Source organism: Petaurus breviceps, unplaced genomic scaffold (genome assembly GCF_028583685.1).
Source record: "Petaurus breviceps papuanus isolate PSGF00001 unplaced genomic scaffold, PetGlider_PUasm1.0 90681, whole genome shotgun sequence".
Classification (NCBI taxonomy): domain Eukaryota; kingdom Metazoa; phylum Chordata; class Mammalia; order Diprotodontia; family Petauridae; genus Petaurus; species Petaurus breviceps.
In genome coordinates, this window is record NW_027187307.1 from 571,714 (window position 1) to 584,386 (window position 12,673).

Consider the following 12,673-nt stretch of genomic DNA (forward strand, 5'->3'; position numbering starts at 1 on the left):
GGGGGGGGGGCAGAGAGTCCCCTCCCAGGCTGCCTGCCCCGCCCCCGCGCCGGGCGGATTAGCCCCGGGGAGCCCCCCCTCCCCAGCCCACCGCCCCGGGGAGCCACTCCCCCCTTCCCTCCCGCCTGCCAAGCGTGTCCCTTCCTTCAGTTGTTTTGCAGCCAGGTCTACCACTTGGAGATCAGGAAGGCTTGTGTCGCCTTCATGAGAGCAAACCAGCACAGCTTTGAATCAGTAAGTGGGGGGCCTCCTGGGGGGGAGGGGGGGGGTCTGCAAAATGCCCAGCCCCCCCCCTACGTGGCTCCACTTTCCAGGGCTTGGAATCCTGACTTAGCCCGTATCTCGATGCTGGGCTGAGATAGGCCAATCATGGGCTCCAGGGTGTTCGAAAATCATTGCCAGTCAGAGCAGGTTGGGAAGGTGAATCTGCCCTCTTCTTTCCTCCGTGTGTGAAGCTCCTTGGTTTCCATGGCCTGGGTTAGCCACTCCTGCTCTCCATCTACATTGATGGCAAGGGTTGGGCTTGAGATGCCTGTGGGGAGAAATGCTGCGAAATAAAGAAATGGGGTGCCCAGTTCTAAGCCCCGCTCTCTTGAGCCAGCCTGAGGTATGGAGATAGGCCAATATTTAGTTGTAAAGACACACAATTCTAGTTCTGAACATGTGGCCTCCTACATAATAAACTGATGACTGGCCCCATTCCCTTAATGTGTTGACTAGAAGGAAAGAAGCTAAGGCCCATATAGGCCCCGTGTCCTGATGGAAGGACATTCATTGATGGCTTTAAGCTGGATCCGAGTGTTTCCTGGGTGAGAAGACTTCTAAATTGCTTTACCACATGTATTTTACACCCCCCAGGACTTCTAAAGATTAGCCTTTGCAAAGGGGCCATTGAAAGTTCTGGGCAGGTGCAGTAGGAGTTATGTCCCTCTTACCTTCTTGGGGCACAAGTAAGAAGTGAAGCAGATAGCCCTTTTGTGCAGAGGATAAAAGAAAACAGTGCAGATTTTACAATTGTCAGAAACTCAAGTAGAGCAAAAAAAAAAAAATGCCCTTACTTAGCTTTTAACGACACAGCCACAACAACCTCCCATGAACCAAAAGCTTAGCTTTGGCCACTAAAAAGCCTTCCCCCTTTCCTGGTTCTCACAAACATGGCTGTGGCCATGTTTCTCAAGGTCCGATTTCTTTGAATGTCAAGCTGACTGGCCCGTTTTACACAGTTCTATCATACTTGGACCAGGTGAAGTTTCTGAAGCTAATGAAAACCTGAGCCAGTGGGGTTACCTAGTTTGAAAACAACTGATATCAAGCCCTTCTGGGTAGAAAGGCCACTGAGGAGCTTCAGTCAGGCTCTGCCACTCACTACATGTGTGACATTGGCAAATGACTCTGTAGGCCTCATTTTCCTCACCTGTAAAACGAGGGATCAGAGGAGCTCCCAGGTCCCTCCTAGCTCTCCCAAACCTGGTTCTATGGCACCAGTCAGACTAAATATCTTCTTGTCCTTGTATCATCTGATTTTGCTGGAAACATCCAACCCCAAACCCCTAGCCTGATGAGGCCCAGCATCTCAGGCCCACTCATCACACTGGTTTTCCAGCTCTCATGGAGATTATCTGATGTACAGATTGTCTGTCGTTTGAAAAGTTGGCCTTTCTGAGGCTGCCACTAAAAAAGGCAGGAGTCTGAAGAATGGTGAAGCACTTCACATCTAAGGGACCAGGAGGGCCACGTCTATAAGCTTCTTAGGAATTGCTGCTACTGCCTCCCCCCCACTTCTTTCTGAGGACTCCAGGAGATGCTGTGCCAAGTGAAATCACCTTATTAGCTCCAGGACTGGGGCTGACCAAAGTGAATGCATTCTAGGAGTTTAAACACAAACCAGCATTAACTCTTGCTTAGGGTTTGCCTAGTGTTATGTTGAATGCTGCTGATGAATGCCATGGGGCTGGTTACAGCTAAATTTGTTTTGTTTTCAAAGTACGTGGAAGGGTCTTTTGAAAGGTATCTGGAGCGGTTGGGAGATCCCAAGGTAAGCCCAGTATTCTCCTGGGGCCCTTGAGAGGTTGGAGGGAAGGCATAGGGGATAGGGCAGCCTTTGGGAGGAGAGTGCCAGAGCCCAAGCATTCCAGCTCTGGCCCTTTAAGGAAGTATGTAGAGGCTTTAAAAAAAACCAACCAAACAGCTGTTGGAATCAAATGTATTTCTTGGAAAAATTTTAAGAAGTTAACAGCTGACCTAATTCAGTTGTCCTGCTTTGAGTATTTGTTAATGTAAAAATCACTAAATCCCTTAGTGTATGGGATTCAGAATGGCTTTTTAAAAAACAATCTTTGAATATATCCAACTTGACTTGATAATTGAAAATAATATCCTATGGAGGGGTTGGGCCCTTGGTCTTGATAACTTCTTCATAACTAGAAAACGTGACCAGGGGGTTACCCCTTCCCCATCCTGGTCTCTGGAAAATGGAAGGTTGGATTACTGAATGGATGCCTTCTAAGGATTCTCCCCTTCTAAAATCTCTGATCCTAGGACCCAGCTCCAAACTTGGAGCCCCAAACTGGGCTTCTGATACATTCTCAGTGAGCAAAGTCAGACTGGGGGACTGTACCAAGATGCTCAAAAACAGTTGCCCTGGGGGGGGGGGGAGGGCTTTTAGCTTCAAACTGCTTGAAAAAACATAACCAAGGCCTTCTGTACGGTTTCTCCATAGGAAAGTGCTGGCCAGCTGGAGTTAAGAGCGCTTTCTCTCATTTATAAGTAAGTGTCTCCCCTCCTTACCAATTCCTGGGATGTGGGAGACTTAGATTTCGTGATCCCACGAATGGAATCCAGGGCATCCCACTTCCCTTGGTCTGGCCTATGGACTCTTCTCTTAGAGCACACTTGCCCTTTGGGGGTGGTGGCATAGACTTGGCTTCTCAAGTTCAGGACAAGAAAATGTATCTTTTGGGGGGAACGGGGGAGGGCTGTAGGGCTATCCACTTGTATCCCTGTGGTGTTTTTGTGTTTTTTAACCACAGAATACAGATGTTTTTCCAATCTATTGGGTCCTGGGTCTTTTTTTGGCTGGGGACAAGAGGGGTATAGGATGTCTCTTGTTGAAGGCCATGCCATTCTGTGACAGTCTCACGATTTACAATCCTTACGAATTGGTTGAGAAGTACATAAGTACATACCTCCTGGGTCCAGTTACAACCCCCTCCTCTGGCCTGGTGCCCGGGCTCCTGCTTTGGGCTCCTGGCTCAGCACATACTTGGGAAGCACTCACTGGGGACCTTGCGCTGTACTAGGCCTCTACCCTCCAGCACCTCACCCATCTTGTTTGGGGGGGAGAGGGAGAGAACTATACTCCTTAGCTGTGTGACCTTGGGTAAGTCTTTCTGCCTCTGTGGACCTCAGTTTTATTAAAATGGGGAGGAGGGATGGAGAATATTTGTGTAGTTTCTGATAGCTCTGAATCCTGTGATAAATGAATCTGGCTTATTTAAAAGAAAGCATTTTTCTCCAAAAGGCCCCAAGACTCCTTGATGGAGCACTGCTTCTCCCCTCCCTGGGCACACTTGAGGCAGGACTTTTTTTGGTCACTGCTTTTCCCTTTGCAGGTGCTTTTTGCCAGTCTTCACGGTCATTTCAGCCAGACTGTAACTGTATGAAGGTGTATTGGACCAGAGATAGTTGGTCACACAGATTGGCCTGAGTCCCTACACCTGCCTTGGGTCTGGGATGGCTGGCATTCCTTAGATAGGCCTGTCTAGCTCACAGAAATGAGAGCCCTCAGCCCAGGAACATTTTGACCTTGGGGAGATGAGATGACTTTAATGAATGTCCCACCAAGGCAAGCTCAGAGTCTCAAAAGAGGTGCTGAGTGGGATCCATAGCTCCCTCTTGTCAGTGGGAACAACTTGGGGCCTTTAAAATAGTCTCACCAGGATCTGCCATCAGGTTGGGGAGCAGATTGGCAGGGGGCTAGCAAGGTGGGGGGAGGGTATCCCCTTCAAGATTGGGGTGAGGACCCAGATGAGTCCATGATCAGGCCTTGGTAGGGGCAGGATGGTGCAGTGGGAATTGTGCTGTCTTTGGAATCTGTACCTTGACTTGGTCATCTACCCCCCCTATGTGGCCCTTTCCTTCCACGGGCCTTGGTTTGCTCCTCTGGGATAAAGTTATCGGACTAGATGATGTTGGAACAGCCCTTCTGGGTCTAAACCTCAAACAGGTCCGAGATCCTGGACAAGTCCTTTTGCCTGTGTGAGTTTCAGTTGCTTCCCCTCTAAAATGGAGATGTTAGACTAGATGACCTTGAGGTTTCCTTGGCCCCTTCTGAATCTGTGAGCCCAAGATTTGACTTATTTGAGCAATTACTCATAATTTAATCACACAAACTGAGGCCCTTGGGTTCCTTCTGCTGCCTAGGGGTCTTCAGTCATCTGGACACTTGCACTCCCTCCCCCCCCCCAGTACTGCGGAACATTTAGGAGGATCTAATTTGAAGGAGCAACTTCATGGGGCCTTGTGTCCTTACTCTTGTGTTGGGCATGCACAAGCAGCGATGCGTGTGTGTCTTTGCCTTCTCTTGGGTAGGCTGCAAGTAATTGCACACATACACACATTCCTGAATGGTCTGATTTATTTTATTTTTCTCCCATTTAGGACACTTGAAAGGCCCTGTAGGCCCTCAGAGACAGTCAGCTCTCAGATACTGCCAGCCTTGGCCACTTAGGAGCATGGCTTTGTCTAGTGCTAACTGCCCTTGAAATGGTTTTTGCTAATTTTTTGATGGGGTCTGACTCAAGGGAGAGAGGTACAACATAGTAAAAAGATTTTCTCAAGTCAAATTGCCTCTCTGATAGGCCCGAGCCTCTTTTGCTCATGTATAAGTCTTTGTGTCTGTGTGGAGCACACAATGAGGGTTCGTTCTCCTTTCATCCCTTCCTCCTTCCATTTCTTTGCCCATCCAGTCGAGACTTCATTCTCTATCGGCATCCTGGGAAGCCTCCGACTTATGTCACAGATAATGGCTACGAAGACAAGGTAAAAACTGGAAACGAGCGTGTCCCTCTTGTTTTAGGGAGAAATGGAGGCTCATTAGGTGGTCAGCCTGCTTTTTATGTATCCATGTGATGAGGAACGGAGGGGACAGATGATTCTGTTGCCAGCTTTTCATCCCATGTGGAATTAAGACAGGCCAGTTTATCAATGGATGAATGTCTGAAATGAACCTGCCTTCCAGTTCAGAAGAGGAAGCCGGGGGTGTCCTTGGAGCCCCCTCGGCCATATTATAGATGCCCTAACTACAGAGCGTTTCTTTGTCTGGGAGTTCCCGGCTTAAACTGTGGTCCTCTCCCTATGTCCTTAATGTTTTACTAAGGACTTTACTAATCTTAAAAGTGCTTGAGGCTTAGGCCGTAGCTCCACGGCGTTGGGCAGAGGAATCCAGGATGAGCATGCTTAGCACGTTTGTGCAGGGGATTGTTCTTTTGCCTTTGAGTTTCTTTCCGTGATTATACCTAGCCTAAGAAACACGAATGGAAGATTATAGGCCATTGCTTTGTCCTGAGGGCACTAGACATGGGAAGAGAATAGGAATTTTGATTGGAGGTGAGGAAGTGGGCAGGAGATTTGGGGGAAGGATATATATGGGTAGAATGCTGCATGGGGGGCTTGGACTATGAAAGATGGCTGAGAGGGAGGGGGGGGGCAGCATGTGGGTCTACCAAGAGGTGAGTGAGCCTGGAGGGCCTGAGCAGCACATTGGTGGGGGCCCTCCCACTGCCCCTTCCAATGTTTAATGCTCTAGAAGATGGCGCCCCCACCCTAATACCTTAACGGAGAAGCAAATGTTTGGCACAGCATTTTGATAAGGGTCAACTGAGTCAAGCCTGATTTGTTACAAGCAAGCAGGAAAGAATGTTTGGATTACAGAGACAGCTTGACCTTTTGAATTGCCATTTTGAGAAAGTCGGAGTTGTGAAAGCCGATTACAAAAAGTTACCTTTTAATTTCCTAAAGGTCTCCCAGAGTAAAGGTTTGATAAGCTAGCGAAGGGCTGGAAGTCTAGCTCTGTCCTCTGCTCATGGATTCTTGTGGATTAGCAGCCCAGCTGGAAGCATGGGGTAGGTGATTGGTAGCGTGGCCCAGCCTGGCTCAACTCTCCTTGGACCTTTGGGCAAGGCCAGTACGTCCCAGGAGGAGGTGGAGGCTTGGAGGCTTCAGCTTTGGTCAGATTTTCCAGTGGATGCACCCAGACAGACAGGCACCCATACATAACGAACACACACACACACACACACACACACACCGAACACACACACCGAACACACACACCGAACACACACACCGAACACACACACCGAACACACACACAGAACACACACACACACACACACACACACACACACACACACAACGACCCAAGTATTGCAGCCGTCCGGGAGCAGTGGGTCCAGCGCATACCTGAACCTGACGTTTCTTCCATTCCCCTTGATGAATGGTCCTTTGGCTTCTGTAGCTCCCAGGGCAGCCCTTTTCACTTTGAAACAGACTGACTCATTAGCCAGCTGCTTCTCAATTCTGTGTTTTCCCAGACCTGGTCCCAAGCTCTGCCCACTGGGGTCAAGTTTGACTTGGCTGGCTCGTGGGCCCGCTCTCGTGTCTCACTGCCCTAGTGGTCTTCTCTTTGGACTGAACAGCCCCATTTCCTTTAACCAATGGAAAAGTTCCTGGATCTGGAGGCAGGAAACGTGGGTTCTGAAGTCTGACCTTAACCAAGTGTGCAGCTTTGGGTGAGTCCTTGGACCTCTCTGGGGCTTTCCTCTTCTGTAAGACAAGAGTGTTCGCCGGAATCTTGAGGCCCTTCACCATCCTGGTGCCCCTTCTCTTGTAACTTGTCTTATCACCAACGACCTCTTCAATTCTCAACCCTGATCTGTCTGGGTCGTAGAGGATCTCATCAGGGCCAAGACTAGATAGCAGATGCTTGCCTCCCTAGTCTCGTACCCTTCCTTTCTTAAGCAGTCAAAGTTCATATCAGCTTTGGGGGCTATGAGTCAACCTTGACTCACTGAGACCTTCAGATCTTTTTTTTTCAGATAAACTGAGATATTGATGCCTGTGCCCCTCCCCCCTCCATTTGTGATGATTAAAAAAAAAATCCCAGGTGGTTTGGTCATAACATTTCGGCTCATGTAATTTTATCATCTGTTCCATTTGTTCATGCTAAGCTGGCGAGCTCTTCGTAGATCTTAACTTGGGTCTAGCCCTCCTTCCCTACTTTGTCTTGTCTGTAAACTGACTGATGGTGCTGTCTGTGCCATTATCTGAATCCTTGATAAGAATGTTAATAATGCAGGGTCTGACAGATCATTGAAGGAGTCTGCTACTAGAGGTAGCCTTGCAGGCTGACATTGCCCCATGCATTAATGGTCTTCTTTAGGTCTGACCACTTACTTGCCCAGCTCCACATCTGTTTAGCTGTCTAGGTCACAGCTCTGATCTGTCTTGTCCACAAGAGTAGCTTGAGAAGTTTTATTGGATGTGCTCCTACAGCCCAGGCTGTGCAGCATTCTCTTGGCATGTCTAGGGATTGGGGAATAGCACAGTCTCTGTCTGGGCTGATGGGGAGCTCACTTGGGTTCTGACTGCTGTGAATACTTGGCAGGAACCTGTCCGAAGGCGCATTGTCCTCCTACCAGAAGTCTCTCATTGCATGGCCTTTCTGGAAGCTGCCTTGGGCTTTGGGGCCGAGTTGGATGTGGCATGAATGCATCTGTGGTACATGTATGCTCTCCCGCCTCCCCCCTTTAGATCATGCTCTGCTGTTCCAGTAATGGGCATTATGATTCCGTGTACACCAAGCAATTTCAGGCTGATGCTGCTGTTTGCCAGGGTATGTAAAGGCTTTAGTGGTCTTGGTCCCTTTCCACTTTGTTTGCTGAGGGGGGAGGCAAGTCCAGTGGACTGTGCCTGGAAGATGATGCTGGCCCAAGTGGCAGTGGTGCTTGTGCTGGGGGGAGGCAAGTCCAGTGGACAGTGCTTGGAAGGTGATGCTGGCCTGAGCTGCGGTGCTGTTTGTGCCGGGGGGAGGCTTGATGCTGACAATGAAAGGGCTCTGCTCCTCTCCCCTCTCAGCTGTACTCTATGAGATTCTCTACAAGGATGTGTTTGTTGTGGATGGGGAAGAGTTGAAAGCCGCTCTTGAGATATTTCGTGGCACTGCCAGGAAGAACAGAAGGAACATCTCCCCGGGGAGTGATGACAGGTTGGATCCCTACAGTTCACTTTGTCAACCCTGGCCATGCCCCTTCTTTGTTCCTGGGATTTCTTGCCAGTCTGTAGCTTAGCAGAGTGATCCCCCCACCCCCTGGTAGAATGACTTGTTGGCTTTTCATGTTAGGGGGTCCCAAGATGATTCCAGGGGCTCTCGGTGTAAGCATTTGGAGGATAGATAGGCCTTTGTTTAACTTCTGGCTCTGCCACATACTTGCTGTGTGACCTGGGGCAGGCGGGCCTTAGTTTCCTTGTCTGTAATGTGAGGTGATTGGCTCTCTGGCTTCTACGACTCTTTGTAGCTGCAGGTCTGTAGCCCTGTGTTCCCTTTCCAGTTGTGATGCACCCCTGTCCTGGGATCCCTGCGGTTTGTCACTAGGTGGTGCCACAGTCCTTGGGGTGGGGTGGAAATTGAGCCGTGGTGCTGGACTGGCCTCTTGTTGTTGCTGGAGAGCAAGCCCCACCAGATGGCGCCATCCACCATGGCTTGGGCTTTGCTGCCAAGCCTAACTGGACTTTTATCTTTGCTGATTGAGCAGGATGCACGGTTGGGGCCTGAGCAGTGCCAGTGGCCATGAGCACCTCTCTGATAGGTACAGGCACGGAACAGAGGAAGGCAAGGTTGGTTCCTCAATGCAAAGCCTCTGCTCTTCTTTGCTTGATATTTGTTTTCTCCTCAGAGATCACGTTTGGCTTGAGACTCAAACCCCTTTACTGACCTTTCAGCCTCCAAACCTTTCTATTTCATTTAAATGGAAAAATCCCACTTGAGATCAAACTTGAGGTTCCCCTGGCCCTGTAACAAGTGTTTCTGAAGCTCCTTTCTAAAATCAATCAAAAAGCCTTGTTATAAATGCAGCCAACCCCCAAGTTTATCCTTAGAGCCTTTGTGATTAAAGCTTTTCCATTTATCTTCTACAGCTTTGCTTTCTGTGCTATTGAGAGTCCCAATCTAGGAAATTCTATAATTGGCTCTTCATTTTCGGGAGCTCCCCCTGGCTAGACCTCTCTCAAGCCTTCTCCCAACCAGGCATCATAGCACAGTGATTTGGAGTCTGGGTCTAGGGTCAAGCCTCAGTACTACTGGTGACCATCCATGGGACTTTGGCCACCTTGACCTTCCTTGGGCTCAATTTTTCCTTTTGTTAAATGAGGAGATTGGGTTAAAATCTCCCCCTGTGCTCCTGTGAATTCTGTGAGTGACCTTGGACAAGCTGCCCCTATCTGGGCTCCTTTTTCCTTCTTTCTGAAAGGAGGCCATTAAACTAATTCCTCTAAGCCTTAATGCTCTATGATAGGACTCCTTGGCTGATATTGTGACCTTTCTTTTCTGGGCCTCAGTTTTCTTCTTTTTGTAAAAGCAAGGAGTTAGACCAAATGTTTTGTGAAGTCTCTTAAAGCTTGAACCAAGTAAGCAAGAGTAAATCACTGCCCCGTCTGGGGCCTCCTTTTCCTTCTCTGTCACATGTGGGGCTTTGGATGAAGTCTCCAAATGCCCTTCCATCCCACATCTGTGGATGTCTTTGGTATCCATGCCCACCTAGTGAGTGACCTTAATGCCTCAGTGGCAACGGGAAATGAGGCAGCAGATGGGAATACTGACTTTCCAGGGTGTGTTGGGATGGCCACGTGGCAAGGGAAGACTCAGCACCTTTGGTACATGGCTCTCACAATCCCTCCTCGGCTGCTTCACAGGGTTGCCTTTGGCTTCTCTCTTTTTGGGCTCCTGAGTGTCACTACACAGAGGGTCTCTCCTTTTTAAAGAACAAGGGAAAGGTTTACATCAGCTAGACATTTGTCCCAGGAGTTGACGGCCTGGCTTGCTCAGCTCTAGCCATTTGGGAATCTTATTTCAGTTTTCAGATCATCAGTCCAAGGTGGCTTTCCCCTACAAAGTAATGAAAGCTTTGGACCCGGACATCTACCGCAATGTGGAGTTTGACGTTTGGCTGGACAGCAGGAAAGGTGCGTATTCTGGGCATCCTTGCCCCCCTTGAGGCCTGTGGCCTTCACCCTGGCCTCACAGCAGCCTCCTCAGGGAGGCCTACCCCCATTTTATACGTGGGGAACCTGTGATGCAGAATTATTATGTACAGAAGGGTCTGAGTCAGCTATGGAGATTCCAGAGGGGGCCAGAGGACTGCTTCCATCTGACTTCTTCCCTTTGTTTCTTCATTTGCTTTGTAGAACTTCAGAAATCAGACTACATGGTGTTTGCTGGAAGACAGTACTTTCTGGGAGACAAGTGCCAGGTAGGGCAGTGCTGTCCTTCATAGGGGCTGATTGTAGTGCTCGGAGCCCTGCCTGCCTTGTCAGTGGGTGGCCAGATAGCCACATGTGGCCATGTTGTTCAGAGCTCACGGACATAACTGCACTGAGCTGGGCATCATGAGAGGAGTGCAAGAAAGCCTTGGTGTACCTCGTGGCCTTCAGGCCAAACTGAAGGTTCGCTCCGCACTAAATTAAAGAATGGGGAGTGAGGCAGATCACCTAGAGTCAGGCCCGTGGTTGCAGGGCCTTTGGCCCAGAGATTTTCACTTTCAGATGCTTGAGCCACAGCTGTGATGGAAAATAAATCAATTCCTTTTTTCCCTTCATCTTCTTCACCCTTTTTATTGTTCTCCAACCTCCATGGCCTGTCAGGTTTTCTGTGGTGAGATCCTGAAGGACAAGCACCCACCTTGGGCCCAGAATGAATGAGCTCCCTTTGGTGCCTTGTGTTTGTGGCTCCCTCCTCATGGATGCTGGGTCCCAAGCGGCGTCCATGGGTACTGGGCCTCCCCATGGATACTGAGCCTGCCGGGGCAGAAAGGACCAAAGGCCTAGAACCTCTCCCCTTTCCTCTTCAGGTTCGATTGCAGCCAGGTGGAAGGTACTATAACGCACACATTCAGGAAGTCAGCAGTGATGACATTTCCGCCACAGTGTTCATCGAAGAGCTGGCAGAGAAGTGCGTGGGGGACCCTGGGGCCAGCTCTCTGCCCTGCATTGGCAGCTTCTCACTGATAGCCAGCACCTCACGTTGGGCCAAGTGCTTAATGACCTTTTCCCATTTGCGGCTCTTGATGACCCTGTATTGTTAATGCCATTTTACAGATGGGTAAACCAAGTCAGAGAACAGTGTGAGACACTTGCCCGGAGTCACACAGTTAGGAAATGCCCAACGCGTGGTCTGAGCTCAGGCCTCCCCAGTTTCCAGACCAGAATTGGAGCCACTGGGCTATGGCTGACCGTTGGCATTCTCTGAACCTGGGTTACCCAAATGGCCGCTTGTTAAAGTGCGCTTATCAGCTGCTCTTTCCCCATGGGACAAGCATTGTATAAGCACCTACTATCTATGTGTGAAGCCCTGGGCTAGATACTGGGGCTGGGGTGTGGGTACTCCAGCCTCCCACAGGCTCTGCCCTCCAGCCTTTTCCTTTCTACTGAGTGGCAAGGATTTGGCACTGGGGACTAGCCCCAGCCCCTGCCATCCCGGGGCTTAGACCCAAATTTGAGCCCTCGTGGTATAAGCCTTTTCTTACGAGAGCACACAAACGACTTGCCACTCTGGAGAAGTTGTCTGAGATCTTGTTAGGGATTCCATGGCTGTCCACTCCCCAGTGGGAACGACTCCTCACGCAGGAACTGAACCCTTATGTGCGTCTGTCTGAGCGCTGTGTTCCACACCCACATCTGCTACTTTGGAAGAACCTTCTTTCTAAGGAGCATTAGGGCTTTCCTGGGTGACCAAGATTGGACATGGTAGTAGCAGTTTGGGAAATGAGATTTCAGGGGAGCAGGTAGGTACAGCAGCCAAGGGGCAGCCCCCCATCGTGATCTCTTTCTGTTAGACATGTTGTCCCACTGGCGAACTTAAAACCAGTGACTCAAGTGACGCCTGTCCCTGCCTGGACTACACTTCCCAGCCGGAGAGGAGGGGGTCGCGGTGGAGGAGGAGCGTACCCCAGGATTGCTGGTGGCTATGTTTCAGAAGTGGGTTTGTATCTGAGAGACTTCTCGCGGCCCTCCCCCCAATTGTTTCCTTAATACGTTGCTTCCTTCCCTAAGTGTTTTGCATGGGCTTTAGAGGAGCGGAGTGGCCCTAATTCCTATACTGGGAACCTTTGAAGTGTGTCTGGGTTGGCTGCCTGGCGGGACACCGGGCCCTTCCCACATCGAGTTTAGGCTAGAGGAGGGAGGGCGATGGGGAGACAAGCAGGGATGATGTGTTAGAGAAGGATTGGTGGGCTGAGTTCCCTCGGTGCCACCGTGGTGCCCTGGCTTCCGACTGTAGCAGCTGAGATGTTTTTTTTTTTTTTGCCAACAGGGGGTGGTACATGTGTGTTACGGGACAGAGGTTCAGATCTGAGCCTGCCTTTTACACTCTTCTGTTTCTCCCCCCCCCCCCCCCCCCCCC

At 50.0% G+C, this 12,673-nt stretch overlaps 1 protein-coding gene across 1 annotated transcript in view; it reads left to right on the forward strand.

Annotated features, from left to right (window-relative positions):
* Positions 1-12,673, forward strand: part of LOC138143970 (UDP-N-acetylglucosamine transferase subunit ALG13-like) — a 43,128-nt gene that overhangs the window by 13,628 nt on the left and 16,827 nt on the right. The window contains exons 3-13 of the mRNA XM_069065284.1: positions 134-234; positions 1,985-2,035; positions 2,720-2,766; positions 4,968-5,040; positions 7,813-7,894; positions 8,137-8,266; positions 8,814-8,895; positions 10,131-10,239; positions 10,462-10,526; positions 11,124-11,224; positions 12,108-12,196. Coding sequence (XP_068921385.1) covers positions 134-234; positions 1,985-2,035; positions 2,720-2,766; positions 4,968-5,040; positions 7,813-7,894; positions 8,137-8,266; positions 8,814-8,895; positions 10,131-10,239; positions 10,462-10,526; positions 11,124-11,224; positions 12,108-12,196 — 930 coding nt within the window. The remainder of the gene's footprint in view (positions 1-133; positions 235-1,984; positions 2,036-2,719; positions 2,767-4,967; positions 5,041-7,812; positions 7,895-8,136; positions 8,267-8,813; positions 8,896-10,130; positions 10,240-10,461; positions 10,527-11,123; positions 11,225-12,107; positions 12,197-12,673) is intronic.